General features: G+C 43.4%; 1 protein-coding gene across 1 annotated transcript in view; it reads right to left on the reverse strand.

Moving 5' to 3' along the window:
* Positions 1–12,582: 12,582 nt before the first annotated feature.
* The window catches only part of LOC143935804 (keratin, type I cytoskeletal 19-like), a 6,827-nt gene continuing 1,572 nt past the window's right edge, over positions 12,583–17,837 (reverse strand). The window contains exons 3-8 of the mRNA XM_077459914.1: positions 17,468–17,624; positions 17,218–17,379; positions 16,664–16,789; positions 16,353–16,573; positions 15,719–15,753; positions 12,583–13,769 (exon numbers count right to left, since the gene is read on the reverse strand). Coding sequence (XP_077316040.1) covers positions 13,747–13,769; positions 15,719–15,753; positions 16,353–16,573; positions 16,664–16,789; positions 17,218–17,379; positions 17,468–17,624 — 724 coding nt within the window. The 3' untranslated portion in view covers positions 12,583–13,746. The remainder of the gene's footprint in view (positions 13,770–15,718; positions 15,754–16,352; positions 16,574–16,663; positions 16,790–17,217; positions 17,380–17,467; positions 17,625–17,837) is intronic.

The following is a 17,837-nucleotide window of genomic DNA, read 5'->3' on the forward strand; positions in this document are numbered from 1 at the left end:
TCAACAAAGACGAACGACTACCAGAGTATGCCATGAGCGAACAACGCCCCTCTGAGAAACTCAGACTGAATACCAAGTCTGAAATACCATGACAGGCATGCTGGCAGCAACACAAAGACAGAAAAAGGCTGAGACAGAAAACGCTGAGGCAGAAAAACGCTGAGACAGAAAACGCTGAGACAGAAAACGCTGAGACAGAAAACGCTGAGACAGAAAAACAACATGCCATGATGAAAAAACACCATGACAGAAAACGCTGAAACTTAATGCTGATGCCGAAACGTAGTGACAGAACCAGAGTCAAAACACAATGACAGCAACAACAAAGACTGAAACGCTGAGGCATAAATGAAAATACCAGAAATCCTTGGCCAGAAAATGCTATAACAGAAAAACTGAGATGGCGACGCAACAGCAGAATCCTGGCCAGAAATGCAAAGCCCGAAAACACGCTGAGACTGAAAGCTGAGACAGAAATGCAAAGACAGAAATCCTGGTTCAGAACGCCATGACAGAAATCCTGGTTCAGAACGCCATGACAGAAATCCTGGTTCAGACGGCCATGACAGAAATCCTGGTTCAGACAGCCATGACAGAAATCCTGGTTCAGACAGCCATGACAGAAATCCTGGTTCAGACAGCCATGACAGAAATCCTGGTTCAGACAGCCATGACAGAAATCCTGGTTCAGACAGCCATGACAGAAATCCTGGTTCAGAACGCCATGACAGAAATCCTGGTTCAGAACGCCATGACAGAAATCCTGGTTCAGAACGCCATGACAGAAATCCTGGTTCAGAACGCCATGACAGAAATTCAGGTTCAGAACGCCATGACAGAAATTCAGTTTCAGAACGCCATGACAGAAATCCTGATTCAGAACACCACAGCAGTCCAGGGGCAGAACGCTATGACTGCAGTCCAGCGGCAGAACGCTATGACTGCAGTCCTGAGGCAGAAAGCTAATACAGACATGCCGGGGCAGAATGCTATGACAAGCATCCAGGGGCAGAAACGTTATGCCAGACATGCTGCACAGAACGCTTTGACTGAAAAGCTGGTCAGACCGCTATGACAGTACAGCTGGACAGCCACTATGACAATAATGCTGGACAGACCGCTGACAGGAGATGCTGCACAGAAATGCTGTGACGGAAATGCCGCACAGAAACGCTGTGACGGAAATGCCGCACAGAAACGCTGTGACGGAAATGCCGCACAGAAACGCTGTGACGGAAAAGCCGCACAGAAACACTGTGACGGAAATGCTGGACAGAACGCTGAAACAGAAACGCTGAAACAGAAAGCTGCGAGAGAAATGCTAGACTGAGCGCTGTGACAGAAAAGTCACGTGGAGCTCAGGCGGGTGGGGAGACCCGCCACGTGGAGCTCAGGCGGGTGGGGAGACCCGCCACGTGGAGCTCAGGCGGGTGGGGAGATCCGCCACGTGGAGCTCAGGCGGGTGGGGAGATCCGCCACGTGGAGCTCAGGCGGGTGGGGAGACCCGCCACGTGGAGCTCAGGCGGGTGGGGAGACCCGCCACGTGGAGCTCAGGCGGGTGGGGAGACCCGCCACGTGGAGCTCAGGCGGGTGGGGAGACCCGCCACGTGGAGCTCAGGCGGGTGGGGAGACCCGCCACGTGGAGCTCAGGCGGGTGGGGAGACCCGCCACGTGGAGCTCAGGCGGGTGGGAGGGAGGAAACCCAGCACATGGAGCTCAGGCAGGTGGGGGGGGTGGCCCACCACGTGGAGCTCAGGAGGCCCACCACGTGGAGCTCAGGAGGCCCACCACGTGGAGCTCGGGGGGGGGGTGGGGAGACCCACCACGTGAAGCTCAGGAGGAGGGGGGGGTGGGGACAGAGTAGGCTCCTGCTGCTATAATCACTCACTTGGTGGAATTCTATGGATACGGCAGTGTGCATGCAAAGATGACTCCACGGGACCCGGCAAGCAGATGCAGCCACATGAAAACAGGAACGACAGACGAGAGCACACTTGGAGATGTAAATCCAAGTAGCCACCGGTTTGCAAAGAGCAACACACAGCAAACCTGGCACATGCTGAGAGGCGTGCAGCACTACATGACCTCTGTAGAACACCCAAGGTACAAAAGTCACAAGCACTTTGCATGCTATACTACCTACCCAAATATACCTATCACTTCAATCATACTGCAATTCCCACTGGAAACATGAAAAACAAACAGGAAGCGCCTGGCATCAGACAATCACCCAGAGGAAAGCAATGACCAAAGCAAAACAATGAAAACACAATGCATCCTGTGTGCCCCAGTGTCACACGCATCCCCAGACACTGCACACTATGTGTAGGATGCCCACAGATCCCACTCTGCCACAGTCTCCACAAAGAGATAAGAAAGATGCAGCCCCCTTGCAAAGCAAGGAGGAGCATTAAGGAACGAAAAACGCCCATGTGAGGGGGGGGGGGGGGGCGGCAGCCGATTACCTCCCCGCCCGGAGAATCGGCGAGTGAACCGCCTATGTGAGGGAGGGGGAGCCGGCCGACCACCTCCCCCTCGCCAGGAGAATCGCTGGGTGAACCGCATAGGGGGGGGGAGGGGGAGCCGACGGCGGCCGACTACCTCCCCCTCCCACCAGGAGAATCGGCGGGTGTACTGCATATGCGAGGGGGGAGGGGGAGCCAGCGGCGGCCGACTACCTCCCCCTCCCCCCCGCCAGGAGAATCGGCGGGTGTACTGCACATGGGAGGGGGAGACAGCGCGACCGATCATCTCCCCCCCCCCACGAGGAGAAACAGCGGGCGCTCCGTACCTGCGAGGCGGCGGACGATTACCTCCACTCCCCTCACCAGGAGAATCGGCGGGCGGAGCAAAAGGCATAATTGGGCGAGAGGAGCCGGAGCCAGCCGACCCACCTCTCCCCACAATGGGAGAAAAGCCACGAGGAGCCCTGTACATGGGGAGAGGGCGCCCATTGTAATGGCCATAGTGACAAATAATAACATTGCATATTGATGACCTTTGTTCTATTTTTAAGAAAAACCTTTACTGAGAGCGTATAGGGGCTTCCAATGATGACCTCTCCTTCTGAAGAACCGGAGAACGTGGGCAGACGCCCAAGCACATGAGTGAGAGAGGAGCTGGCCGATCACCCCCCCTCCTCTCCCCCCACACCGGGAGAAAACGGCGGATGGGCTGACAGAGCGATACAACTGGGGAGAGAGAGGAGCTGGGGGTAGCCGAACACACGCTCCCCTCCACCCCTACTGGAAAAAACGCAGAGCGGTATCCCACCCCCCCACCTTGGAAGCCGGCAAGGAGAATAGTGGCCAGCTGCCTCAACCCAGAAACCTAACAACACTGGCCCTGACAGAGGAGGAGGTTTAAATAGCCCTCTCAGGCTCCTCCTACAAATACAGGCTGGCCTGCGGCCAGCCTTATAACTAATCAGCTATATAAAGATGGTACTCTGAAATCTTTTCAGGAATTGAGAGAACAATATGCTATACTGAATAATTCCTTCTTTAGGTATGTACAGATTAGGCATGCCCTAGGAGAACAGTTTAGAGAGAGGACACTGAAATGGAGCAAGATTCCGTTGCTCCAGAAAGTAATAAATGCAAAAACTTTAGAAGGCCTAATTTCGAGTCTATACCCGCATATATATAAGGGGAGCCTGAAAGAGACAAAAGCCCCACCGAGTAGGAGGAGATGGGAACAAAATGTAGGAACCATAAAATAATTGCAGTGGAGTAGAATCTTGGAACTAGGCCCGTTGGTCTCACTTTACCCCCTCCCAAAGGATGTCACATCTGTTCTTGTAATATAGAGCTTATTACACCCCACAAAAGTTTTTCTTGTTTGGTCGTAGATCAGATGCCAATTGCCCTAGGTGTGGGGAAATAGAAGGGGACTTAATCCACATGTTTTGGTGGAGCCCGATGCTATTCTGCTATTGGAAGGAGGTTTCTGGAACCGTAGGTCAGGTATTCGGGGGGCCCCCAAATCTGGACATAATGAAAATGTGTATTGGGCTATGTAGAGGGGAGTAAAACCATGGATGTACCCAAGTCTTAATCCTTGATTGCTTATTCCAAGCAGGGAAATTGATAGCACAAAGATGGTAATCGGTTCTACCCCCATCCAGTAGAGAGTGGAAATGTGGCATGAATGAGACATTATAGAAGGAAAAATTGGTATATGTTAGACAGGGGTGTTTAAAGAAATATAAAAAGAGATTTGGAAACCCTGGTGGAATGTGAAGGGATACCCTTCTTAGAATAAGGTGTAAGAGGAAAATGAGTTAGGAATCATCTGTATAAAGAAAGAAGAATAATGAGGGAAGAGGAGATGGCAGGGGTAGGGGTACCAATATCTAAAAAGGTAGAGAATAAAGACAGGATGTGACATAATGAAATGGGAGGGAAGTAGGACTGAGAGTGAAAGGTGTGAAGCCGGGTGGTGGGGGTGGTCGAGAGTGGTCACTAGGATTGTGAGGAACGAGATGGAATGGAGGTGGGTCAAATGGTTGGAGTGGTCAAGTCGAGGTGTGGGCAAGGTGGAATCAAATGGAGGATGAAAGGGAGGAGAATCCCATATTACAGAACAAATACCTGAGAAGCTTACCGCAAACATGTTTTGTTATTTTATTCCAGTATTTGTATATGTAAAATGGAGGAGGGAGGGGGAAGGAGAGGGGGTAATAGCTGTTTATATGTTAAGATGATTCATAAAAAATTATTCAATAAAGATTATAAAGTTAAAAAACAAATTACAGCCACCATCCAGAGCACTGTGCAGCATTACAGACCTCCTCAGACCACTGTCCATAGCACTTTGCAGTATTACAGGCCTTCTCAGACCACTGTCCAGAGCCTTGTGTAGCATTACAGCCACTGTCCAGAGCAATGTGCAGCATTACAGGCCTCCTCAGACCACTTCCAGAGCACTGTACAGCATTACAGGTCTCTCAGACCACTATTCAGAACACTGTGCATTGCAGGCCCCCTCAGACCACCATCCAGAGCACTGGGTAGCATTACAGACATTTTCCAGAGCACTGTGCAGCATTATGCCTCCTCAGACCACTGTCCAGAGCACTGTGCAGCATTACAAGCCTCCCCAGACCACCGCCCAGAGCACTTTGCAGCATTACAGGCCTCCTCAGACCACTGTCCAGAGCACTGTGCAGCATTACAGCCACCATCCAGAGCACTGTGCAGCATTACAGGCCTCATCAGACCACCATCCAGAGCACTGTGTAGCATTACAGCCACTGTCCAGAGCAATGTGCAGCATTACAGGCCTCCTCAAACCACTGTCTAGAGCACCGTGCAGCATTACAGGTCTCTCAGACCACTGTCCAGAACACTGGGCAGCATTACAGGCCCTCTCAGACCACCATCCAGAGCACTGGGTAGCATTACAGACATTTTCCAGAGCACTGTGCAGCTTTATGCCGCCTCAGACCACCGTCCAGAGCACTGTGCAGCATTACAAGCCTCCTCAGACCACCGCCCAGAGCACTTTGCAGCATTACAGGCCTCCTCAGACCACTGTCCAGAGCACTGTGCAGCATTACAGCCACCATCCAGAGCACTGTGCAGCATTACAGGCCTCATCAGACCACTGTCCAGAGCACTGTGTAGCATTACAGCCACTGTCCAGAGAACTGTGCAGCATTACAGGCCTCCTCAAACCACTGCCTAGAGCACCGTGCAGCATTACAGGTCTCTCAGACCACTGTCCAGAACACTGGGTAGCATTACAGGCTTCTCAGACCACTGTCCAGAGCAATGTGTAACATTACAGCCACTGTGCAGAGCACTGTGGATCATTACAGGCCCCTTCAGATCACTGTCCATGGTCCACTTGTCCAGAGCGCTGTGCAGCATTACAGGCCTCCTCAGACCACTGTCCAGAGCACTGTGCAGCAATACAGGCCTCCTCAGACCGCCATCCAGAGCACTGTGCAGCATTACAGGCATCCACTCAGACCGCAGTTCAGAGCACTGTGCAGAATTACATGCCTCAGACCACTGTCCAGAGCACTGTGCAGCAATACAGGCCTCCTCAGACCACCATCCAGAGCACTGTGCAGCATTACAGGCATCCACTCAGAACACTGTCCAAAGCACTGTGTAGCATTACTTCCCCATCCAGAGCACTGTACAGAATTTCAGGCCTCTCAGACCACTGTCCAGAGCACTGTGCATTGCAGGCAGGCCTCCTCAGACCACTGTCCAGAGCAGTGTGTAGTATTACAGCCACCCTCCAGAGCACTGTGCAGCATTACAGGCCTCCTCAGACCACTTTCCAGTGTCCACTTGTCTAGTGTACTGTGCAGCACTACAATCCTCCTCAGACCACCGTCCAGAGCACTGTGCACTGTGTGCAGCATCCCAGACCTCATCAGACTACTGTCCGGACACCAGACACACAAAGTGCAGCATTACAGTGAATGGAAAAAGCTCACTTCATTACGTGACCTTCTGCTGCCTTTTGTAGAACATAGTAAAACCCTCCAGAGTGACACCATGTCCATGTCCCTGGCTGTCCCTGCCTTTTTTGATCTACTCAGCCACCTTGAGGACTTTAAACAGAACACTAGCTACCAAGTCCTTGCCACAACTGCACAGAAATTTAAAGGGAATGTGAACCAACGTTTTGCTTCATTCTTAGAGAATGTTCAGGAACTGCTTAAAAAGGAAGAGGAGTATGCCATAATACAATTCACATTACCCCAAACACAAGATGATAAATTGTCTGAAGATGATGTGGTACAGGAGAAAATTGAAAAATCACAGAAAGTGGAGGAAGCACCATCCACATCTAAGCAGCCAGTCTTTTAATTTATTTCTAAATGCTGCAGAAGATCCAGGCAGAGGATCTCCCCAATTTCAGTATCACAGGTGACCTCTCTAGAGGCTGGCAGAATAGAGCAAGGGTCATGTTGGCACAAAGAGCTTTCCTTAAAATGAATCAATACAAATAGAAGTATTTTGATCTCCATCTATTTCTATTTCTAACATACCGTATATACTCGAGTATAAGCCGAGATTTTCAGCCTCTTTTTTGAGGCTGAAAGTGCCCCCCTCGGCTTATACTCGAGTCATCGCTGTCTGCCCGCTCGATCAGCGTGTCGAGCAGACAGACAGCGGCCATTCTATTCAAAAGCCGCGCCTCCGGCTCCGCCTTCGCCTGTGATAGGCGGAACACTGAATTTCCCAGCAGCCTGTGTTCCGCCTATCACGGACATCGTATCATCCTCGTACTACGGACGAGGATGATACGACGTCTGTGATAGGCGGAACACAGGCTGCTGGGAAATTCAGTGTTCCGCCTATCACAGGCGAAGGCGGCGGCGCAGCTTTTGAATTTTACAATGGCCGCCGACGAAGAGGGCACGGGACGGAGGCAAGGCAAGGCACGGCACGGCACGGGACGGGACGGGACGGGGGCAAGGCAAGGCACGACACGGGACGGATGCAAGGCAAGGCACGGCACGGGACGGAGGCAAGGAGGCAAGGCACGGGACGGAGGCAAGGAGGCAAGGCACGGGACGGAGGCTCGGGACAAAGGTAGGCTGGACACACACACACACACACACACACACACACACACACACACACACACACACACAGGGATGGAGACACACACAGGGATGGATGGATGGATGGATGGAGACACACACACACAGGGATGGATGGATGGATGGATGGAGACACACACACACAGGGATGGATGGATGGATGGATGGAGACACACACACACAGGGATGGATGGATGGATGGACACACACACACACAGGGATGGATGGACGGACACACAGGGATGGACGGACACACAGGGATGGACGGACACACAGGGATGGACGGACACACACACAGGGATGGACAGGCATGTCTCACCCTCGGCTTATACACGAGTCAATAAGTTTGCCAGTTTTTTTGGGGGTAAATTGGGGGCCTCGGCTTATATTCGGGTCGGCCTATACTCGAGTATATACGGTAATCTTTAAAACAATCTTTATAAAAAGCAGTTCTCTGAGTAATTTCCGGATATTATTCTTTAAATATTTGAACACCCTTCGCATCGTGTTATACACGCCCCCATGGTGACCTTTTGCTCCTTACCTCCTTTCTTGGTTGGTGGGCCCCTGACACCTTGAAGAATCCTAGACACCGTATACCCATGTGTTTTGTCTTACCTTTTCTTATATTATTGTGAATATGATTGATATTTATGATCATACTTATATTTCTTTGTTTATGTTTGTTTCTTTATTGTCTTGCTAGTCACGATAATACAAACTCCAGAAGAAGCGTGTAATTCACACGAAACATGTTGAGCCTTCTCTTTCAAACAGTACATATTATACTGCGAGTACTATTCCTGTATATGAGAACATTGAAGTAAATGTACATGGTTTGCTATTATTTCTAGAGTCCTTTCGGAAAATGAACAGAGTATAGTAGCTGTAATTGTATTGTATGCTATATATAGACCATGAGTATTGTTGTGAAATATGGTATTAAGCTATGTTGTATTAAATATTATACAATAATGTTTTAAACAATAAAGTTTATTATTTTACATTACTGATATTGTTTTGTCTATGGTGCCTAAAAAGTCCATAAGCCCCCTTTTGTTTTTTCTATTTCACAATATATTGGGACGTGGCACAGGTTTATACCTTCATGTATCCACAGTACCACTCTGTGTGTTTTAATACATCTACTAAATTTTCTAACATAAGAAGCATATCTAATACATGGTTGTGCAATTGGAAAAATCAATAATTCAACAACAGTTTTAATTGTCAATTCAATTAATAGGACAAAATGCACAGGCTACAAATGTCATTAGTATGTGGAACTATAACAATCACCACTTTTTATCAACTCCTCTCTCTGTTAGCATTAACACATTTGACAAAATAGTTAAATATCACACTTAATGAAAAAGAAAAATAGATCAGCAACTGTCAAATAGGGGTGTCTTATGCCAGGGGCCCTGCCCCTGGGGTATTGTTTTTTAGTGTAATATTTACCTCTATTGTCATTGTGAATGCTGAGAGAGAGAGTTGATAAAAAGTGGTGATTGTAACAATCCACATACTAATGACATTATTGTAGACTGTGTACTTTTTCTTTGAATGTATCTGATAATTAGAACTATTAAAATTATAAACTAACAGTAAACTGATTCTTATTGTAGAAATAAGCATTACCCTTGAGTATTGGTTTACTTTGCCGTGGCAGTGGCAGTGCATATGGTGTAGCTGCTGAAATGTTTTTGTAGTGGTCACTACCTAAAGGTAGGTGATCTTGAAGTGTTTTAATGACAGAATGCAGCTTCAGGCAAATTTAGCTAGGCCTGTGACTTCAGGCCTGGTTGTCGTGATCTGGGGAATGGGAGTGTCAGTGTAGTGGGGAGGTTTTATTAAGGTTCATGTAAATGTGCACTGCATAATGGCATGATCACACTAATGCCCTGTACACACGGTCGGACATTCCGACCACAAAATCCGTCAGATTTTTTCAGACGGATTTTGGCCGAAACTTGTGTTGCATACACACGGTCGCACAAAGTTGGCGGAAACGAGGTGACATAAATCACGTACGACAGGACTATAAAGAGGCCAGTAGCCAATAGCTTTTGTCTCGTAATTTATTCTGAGCATGCGTGGCACGTCGGAATTCTCTACACACGTTCGGAAAAAGTCTGATCGGATTTTGTTGTTGGAAAATTTTAGATCCAGCTCTCAAACATTTTCCGTCAGAAATTCAGAAGGAAAAAGTCTGATAGAGCCCACACATCCGATTGTATTTTTTCCGTCTGAATTTCCGACTGTGTGTACAGGGCAAAAGAGTTGTTTTTTTTATACTTTATTTTAACATTACACTTATGTCAAAAAGCAATATTCTTGTAACGAAATTTGATTTTACTTAAAGATCTTATATAATGAATTATAATTAATACCATAAATTATAACATATTCAACCTTTTTCTCTCCAGGAGTATATGAGTTTGGAAATTGTAGAGAAATGCTTAAATAAAGCATTACAATTAGACTAAACCCATTCGATTTTAGATGACTAAAAGTAGTTTTAGTCGACTAAAATGATTTTGGTCAACAAAAATGTACTGGAACTTTTAGTCAACTAAAATGTACTAGAAATTTTAGTCAACTAAATAGGAGTAAAAGAAAAACTATTTCAGATGACTAAAATGCAACTAAAACTAAAATGTAATTTTAGTTAAATGACTATGACTAAATGTAAATTGGAGTTACCGAGCAGCTGATCTCAGCAGGACAATGTTGGATCCGTTGTATGTAAATCTGGGGATTACTGTATGTAAAACCAGGAAAATAATAACAGGGGAGAGTGAAGCTCCTCTTTAATCGCAATTCTTTGTATTTAGGCTGTCTCGGTTTTGTCTGTCTCTTCATGTAATCCCAGACAAACACAATTATTTTTTCTGTTCATGAACATTGTTTCTCTATTGGGATATATAAATATCATTCAATATGATTTTTATTAATTTTTTAATTGTTTTTAACTATTAATTTGTACCTTCTATCTTTTTGAGCTCTTTCTGTCCATTTTTTTTTTCATTTTTGCACCCCTTATAATGACAATATAAACATAAAGACTAGAGTCTGAATTAAAATACAAATCTTTGCAGCATATGCTTCGTTAAGTTACGTTTCCCCTATACTGATGCACAAGACTGTGTGTTTAGAAGATTAAAGAATAATTGCTAAAGCTTCCCATACAAGTTTCAATCTGACTGCACAGTCTCTTGCGAGATGGGTAAATGCAATCATCTTTTAGGACAGGGGAGAACTTGGAATCCTTGGCCTGGGGAGAAACCTTGCACTTCCATTTTAGGGGCAGATTTTTCAATTCTAAAGAAAGCCAGGCAAAAAATGGCATGTTGCCACAATTCAGGTATTTCTAAAAGACATGATTTATTGTCATACACATTTTCACATCTTGCAGCATCAGCATTCTTTGTGAGTATTTTGGTCACATGACATCACAGAGACCCAAAAGAAGTTGCTTTATAATGCCCGATATATGTCCCAAACTCTGTTCAATGTCAAGTGCCCTGCTCTGTTCAGTGTCTGAATGGTGAAGTATTTCCATTCAGGGCCACCAGGCCAACACATAATATCATAACTGACCTAGGGGGCAACCTCCCTCTTGCTCCCCTGTTTCGGGAGCATTTGACTTTTGAGTTTCTCTGCATTTCTATTGACTTGTCTGGGGAGAAAAGCAGTTTTGACCAATAGGGCCTGGAACATAAGACCTTATTAGATATAAATGTACAGTTTGCAGTGGCTTAAATAGACCCTGTTGCCAGTCCACATATTTTAAAAGCAAACTTCCCATGGAATTAAAAATGACTGCACTTTGACCATGCTATTGAATTAAAAAAGCTTCTGTAGACATCTAAAAGTCCTGAGACTGCTGCTGTCCAACACAATCTTGGATGTGATGTCAGCAGCCTAAATAGACTTAGAACTGTCACTCAAGTAACAATCTATAGTATTCTCATTCACGCTTCCCCATCAGTTATATAAAATGTACATAGGGAGCTGAGGGGAGGGGTGAAGAGTTTGGGCTAGCACAGACAGCAGAAAGAGGGTCCCAAAAGAGGAGAGATCTACTAAATGCAAGGAGGGGCTTTGTGAAGGAATTGATTATCCTGGAATAATCGCCAGCAAGTTAAAAGACACATCGCAAGCCAATTAAATTTTTTTATAGAAAGACAAAACGCTACAAGAAAGCATTTACTATATTTGATTTTTGTGTGCTTTTTTTCTTCAGTTTTCTAATTAGGTGAAATAATTTATTTTAGACTAGCAGAGCGGTCCTTTTATAACATTTACACATGTGGTATGAAATATTTAATGAGTATATATTTTAATTACCTGGAGACACTTGAAAATGAACTAATGACAATAGACTGCAATTTGTACATATCTGTGCATTGAGGTAAAAAAACTAAGACCAGCCTGACAATCCTAAACTTGAGGTTAGATACCTTCCCAGCAGCTCTTAGAAAAATAATTCCTACTATATTGATAGCCGCTAAGCTCACAATCACAAGACACTGAAAGAAGGGGTTTGCACCCAACCTATCCAAAGTCATAGACCCACTACTCTAATGAAAGATCTCTGGCTTTTAGATCAAACTCATTGTTATTATTTGACAAGGCTTGGCAACCATGGCTCCGCTTGCATAACAAAAAATGTAATGATGCAATCAACCTTTTGAACTATCATCCATGATGTACTGACCTAGACTTTTATATATTGTGTCCATTTCATATATTGTGTCTCATGTTGTGAAGCTTACTAGCATACTATATCTCAATCCTTGATGTACTGATATGCAACCTAATGAGGAGACCCCCCTCCCCTTTTTATTTTTTTAGATCTCTTTTTGTTTGCACCCCTGTATATGTAACTTTTTTTCCTTATGTTTACTCTACTTTATTCTACAGCTGGCAATTGTGGGTTTTTGTATTAAAAAAATCTTCAATAGAGAGATATTGAAAAAAAAAAAAAAAAAAAAACAAGACCACAGTTTGCTTGAAAAACAATTTATTAAGCATATAAAAGAATGATAATGAGACGGGAGAGAAAATAACTGAATCTGTCACAAAGTCCAAACCATCCATTCTGATCCTATGGCTCTTATATATTTTAAAGGTAAATATAAAACACAATGGTCTTGAACACACACAAAACTGATGAATGGAATGGTAAAATCCAAGGGCTAGAAGAGACTTTCTGGATGTTAGTGATTTATAACCACTGGAAAGTGGGCTTTAAGGTGTTATAAGAAGTGGAATTACTTAAACAATTGCACTTAATGCAAAAATATTAGGGGCATTTCCACCACTATTAACCAGCTTTTTAGTGAAATATAATGAATAACAGGTAGAGCCCAGATAAACAGGATGCTTCCTCTCCATCTTTGAACCACCTGTTTGTTCTTTTTTTGGTACACTATCATACTAGCAAGATAAAAGATAAAAGGGAAAGAAAGGCAATAATCCTAACACTCAATTACTGTGAATCACCGATAACATAGATGATGACAATCGAGTAGAGTCCTTCATATTCTGCCACACTACTTCACCTGGGATTGTGCCACCAAGACTTTCTTACAAGATATTCATGTGTATTGAACCTTTGCTGATGGATTTAATGGTATGACAACCCAAAATTGTACTGTTCATGGATAATTAACCAACAGCATGGCAAAACATTTGGAGATACCAGTAGGGGACTGTCTTCCCTAGAGGTAGTGACTTTGCTCCTTCAGAGCATTTAGAGAAGGACATTCTTAGTATTAAACTGAGAAATATAGTCATGCCCTACTAGAGTGTGAACTAAAGCTGTCCAACAGAGGTTAGGCATTAAACCTATTTTTCAGAAATCCGAGTATGATTTTTAATGGCCGCAATGGGGGAGTTATGATATTCATGGGTGGAATGCCCCTAAAGGTTTGACATACATTGAGTCATCAAACCCCCTGAAGCCCACTCGGTACTGGATCATCTATTTTGAGTGGTCTAACCCTTTAATAACTTGCTTTACACTACAAGATTCAAGCTAAAAGCACATTCAGGGGAAAGGGAAAGAAATTTAACAGAGAAATGTCCATTTGTCCAGCTGTATTCAAAACGTTTAGTTAAGGTCCAGGTTCACTGGCGTGGAGGTTGGCATTTCTCAATGGGAATCTTTAACACTTGCTGTGGTGTGATTCTGGTGAAAAAAGGTAAGTTACACATAAGACATAATAATATAATAATTCATAACAGCAGAAAACAAAATATCTTTCTCAATAGCACTCGATTGGCTATTTCATAATTTGCAATGCTTGATCACTGGAATAGCCATAGCCTGAAGACATTAGTTCTAACAATGGAATATTTGATCCAGGCTCTGAATGGACCTTTGCAACTTGTTTTACCCAAGTTATAACCCAAGTTTATTGTGTTCTAATATCTTGTTCTAAAGAAAAAAAGTTACGATTTCAATAATCATGAATTTATGGTTTACTAGTTTATTAATTATGAAAAGCTTTATAATATGAGTTACAGTACAAGTAAAAACCTATATTCCTCAGTTCAGTAGATGGTGCCACTTATGGGTTTACAGACTCAACGTTAAAAATAGAAATCTCTTTTTGGAACTCTAGGGTCCTCCTAGCCAAGCTCTCCCTCTGTACAATACAATCTCTTTAAAATATTGTGGCCCAAAAAAAGCTATGTTTCATTTTCTGTGATATCACTTTATTTCCTTCATGTTCTAAGCTAGTTTTTTAAGATCAACCCACTGCAGACAACTCTGGCGTAATTATGTCATAGTTGGCTTGGCTTAACAAAAGGTGGTAGTAGCAAGATAAGCCCTCTGCCCAAGGAGGGAGAGCAGTGGCAACCAGCCCTCTGCAGTGGAAAAAGCTCCCCTGAGATATGTAGATAGACAAGTTTAGAAATTAAAGTATAACTTAACCACTTGGCCTCCGCCAGATTTACCCGCTTTATGACCAGGCCATTTTTTGCTTTTTAGCACTGTGTTATTTCAATTGACAATTGAGTGGTCATGCAACGCTGCACACAAATTACATTTATGTAATTTTTCCCAACAAATACAGCTTTTTTTTGGTGGTATTTGATCACCTCTGGGATTTTTATTTTTTTGCGTGATAAACGGAAAAAAAAAAAGACTGAAAATTTTGGAAAAAAATAACAAAAATGTTTACTTTCTGCTATATAACATGGCCAACAAAAAGATAGTGTCTAAAAATAATGGTATACTGGAATTTTTTATATACTAGTAATGGTGGCGATTACTGACTTATGGTGGGACTGTGATAATAATATGGGCACTCGGACACTGACACTTTTTTGGAACTAGTGATGCTAATACAGTGGTCAGTGCTAAAATTAAGCACTGTCACTGTACTAATGGTATTGGCTAGGAAGGGTTTAACATCTAGGGCGATTAAAGGATTAAATCTATGCCTAACAGTGCTTAGTGCAGGTGTAAGCAACCTGGGGCCCTCCAGCTGTTGTAGAACTACAAGTCTCATCATGCCTCTGGGAGTAATTATAACTGTCAGCCTTGCAATTCCTCATGGGAAATCTAGTTCCACAACAGCTGGGGGGCCCGGGTTGCCTACACCTGGTTTTGTGTGTTTACCGTGAAGTGCTTTTACTAAGGGATGTGCTGTTTTTTATTCCCTGTAGGGTAACAAAAACCAGCACATCCCTGGTGACAGAACTGAGCTCTGTATTGTTTACACTGACCGAGCTCTGTTTTGTCTTCCTCCTTGCCGATCAGTGGGTGTCGGCAGTCATCCATTGGCCGGCAACCTTTGATCAGCTTGTACTTTATTTAATCACAGCACCAGGTATGTGATCCGACATAGGAGAGCCACTCTGCCGCCGTACTCATATGGGAGGTGGTCAGCAACTAGTTAAGGCAAAATGTTTCGTTTCATTTTGAATAAAGTAGGGAATGGTGAAACCCCTGTCAATATTTTTTTTTTCCCCATCTGCGCCTTATTGGGAGTATTTTGGTTGTGGAATGATGAGGTTGCATGCAATGCAAATGTGTAAACTGGTATTATATGCTAAAAATCTCTTGTGCTATGACCAGTTCAAACTGATTACCGATTACGAGGTCTAATGTAGAGATTTCATACTTACTTTCTTTATGTTCTGTACCATGATGAAGTGGAACACTGTAATAAGAAGAAAATCTGGTTACCATTGATTAGTCCTTGGATGTAAGTATAACCAAAGCAAATATTGCAACTGTTATTGGACCCAAAAGCATAGGGGACCCAGAGATGTCTCACTACACAGTGGAGTTATGCAGATAGCAACTGCATTTTGAAAATGCATTTGGAAGAGATAATTATATATAAAGTTTGGGACTCTTTATACAATTTCTATAAAAGACATTCAGATCCTATAGGAGAGCCTTCAAGATGGAAGATCCTTTTATTGATTTTTCTACAGGGTTTTATTGCACATGGGAGTGGGACTGGGAGCGAGCAATACCATAGTGGCAGTCTTGCTATTGGGAGTCACAATATCACAACTTTATTGGGTTATTTAAAAAGGTTTATTGATGAAAAACTCATATCATTTCAACTTATATGCAGAGTATTTCTGTACAGAACTTAAAAAGAAATACTTGACAATTCTTTTTTTTTGCTAACCTATTGCCCATGTGCAATAAATTCTTTTATTTTATTGCATGAAGTAAGACATCCTTCTTTTCTGTATACTGTATATACATGCTTTAGTTCGATAATAAAGAAATGTGTTTACATACTGAATGTCATGCCCATCTAGCAGATTTTTGTATGTAGCGATCTCCATCTCCAGGTGGGTCTTCTGGTCCATGAGAATCTTGTACTCATGATTCTGGCGTTCAAGGTCTGATCGGACCTGGCCAAGCTGGGATTCTACATTATCGATCATTGTTTGTAACTGGTTTAGATGAGAACCAAATGTTGCTTCTGTCTCAGCTAACGTAGACTCCAGGGCTGATTTCTACAATGAGAAGGTCACATTTACTTTTTGATGTTCAGAGTTTAGAAATAAGTCACCTTCGACAGTAAAATAACATAGGAAGTACCTTACCATACTCAGTTGACTCTGCAGCTCAATCTCCAGAGTCTGTATGGTACGTTTCAAGTCAGTAAGCTCATTACTAACTGTCTGCAGCTGTTCGGAACCAGAAGACATCTCAGCATTGAGCTCTGCACTCTACAAGATGAAGAATGAAAAAACTTTAGTAAACCAACAGCTTAACATATAATACAAAAAAAAAATCGATATAATCATACCATGTGTTAATTAGCAAATAGACGATTGATGCCCCTCTTTAGGTGGAAAAAAAACACATAATGCATGTCATGCATCAGGACAAATGCAGACTGTGGTATGAGAGCAACCAGGAAACTACATTTGATCATAGCACACAATCCAAAATCTGACCTCAAGTGCTGCATATTCAGTGAGGGATGGAGCCAATTTCAGAAAACAAAAGTATAAGAAATGTAGAAAATCTTATCCACAAAGTGAATACTGGTGCAATGGTTTCCAGAAAGAGAACTTTTAACTCTTGACTTAATTTGACTTATTGGTATATGGTAACAAACAAATCTATAGTACTAGTAAAATACTTGACTTACCCTTGCCAGGAAAATGCTCTCAACTTCTCTCAGGTTCCTGTCCATAAGGTTCTCGTATTGCTGTCTGACTTCAGATAAGGCTTGGTTTAGATCTATAGATGGAGCAGCCTCTACCTCAACATTGACTCTTGCACCAAGTTGTGCTCTCAGAGAGTTCACCTCCTAAGGAGGTAGAAAGGGTAAAGTTTAATGCGTATGTAAAATAATTTTTAACTTTTTTGTAGAAATGTATTTTTTTCTTTTGCATTACCTCTTCATGGTTTTTCTTTAATTGGAGAAGTTCCTCTTGGAGGCAACGGACTTGTATCTCTAAGTCTTGGCTTTGCATGTTGAGATCTTCAAGGGCTTTTCGAAGGCCGGCAACATCTGCTTCAACACTGTTTCTCAAACTGAGCTCCATCTCATATCTACATGATAAAAACACATAGAGAAGTACATGTTGAAACAAAGACTTTGTTAAAGGAAAATAAGTGTAATAAGCTACTGAATCCCAAAGCTAATTGTCAAAAATATCAGAGCGTGTAATAATACATTTAGCAAAAAAAAACATTGTCAGAGGCTCTGAACCCTTCCCCACCCAGGCAATGAGGAAATGTACCCAATGGGAGCATACTGTAGAT

This window comes from Lithobates pipiens, unplaced genomic scaffold (genome assembly GCF_037356315.1).
Source record: "Lithobates pipiens isolate NorthernLeopardFrog02 unplaced genomic scaffold, aLitPip1_a1.2 Scaffold_28, whole genome shotgun sequence".
Classification (NCBI taxonomy): Eukaryota; Metazoa; Chordata; class Amphibia; order Anura; family Ranidae; genus Lithobates; species Lithobates pipiens.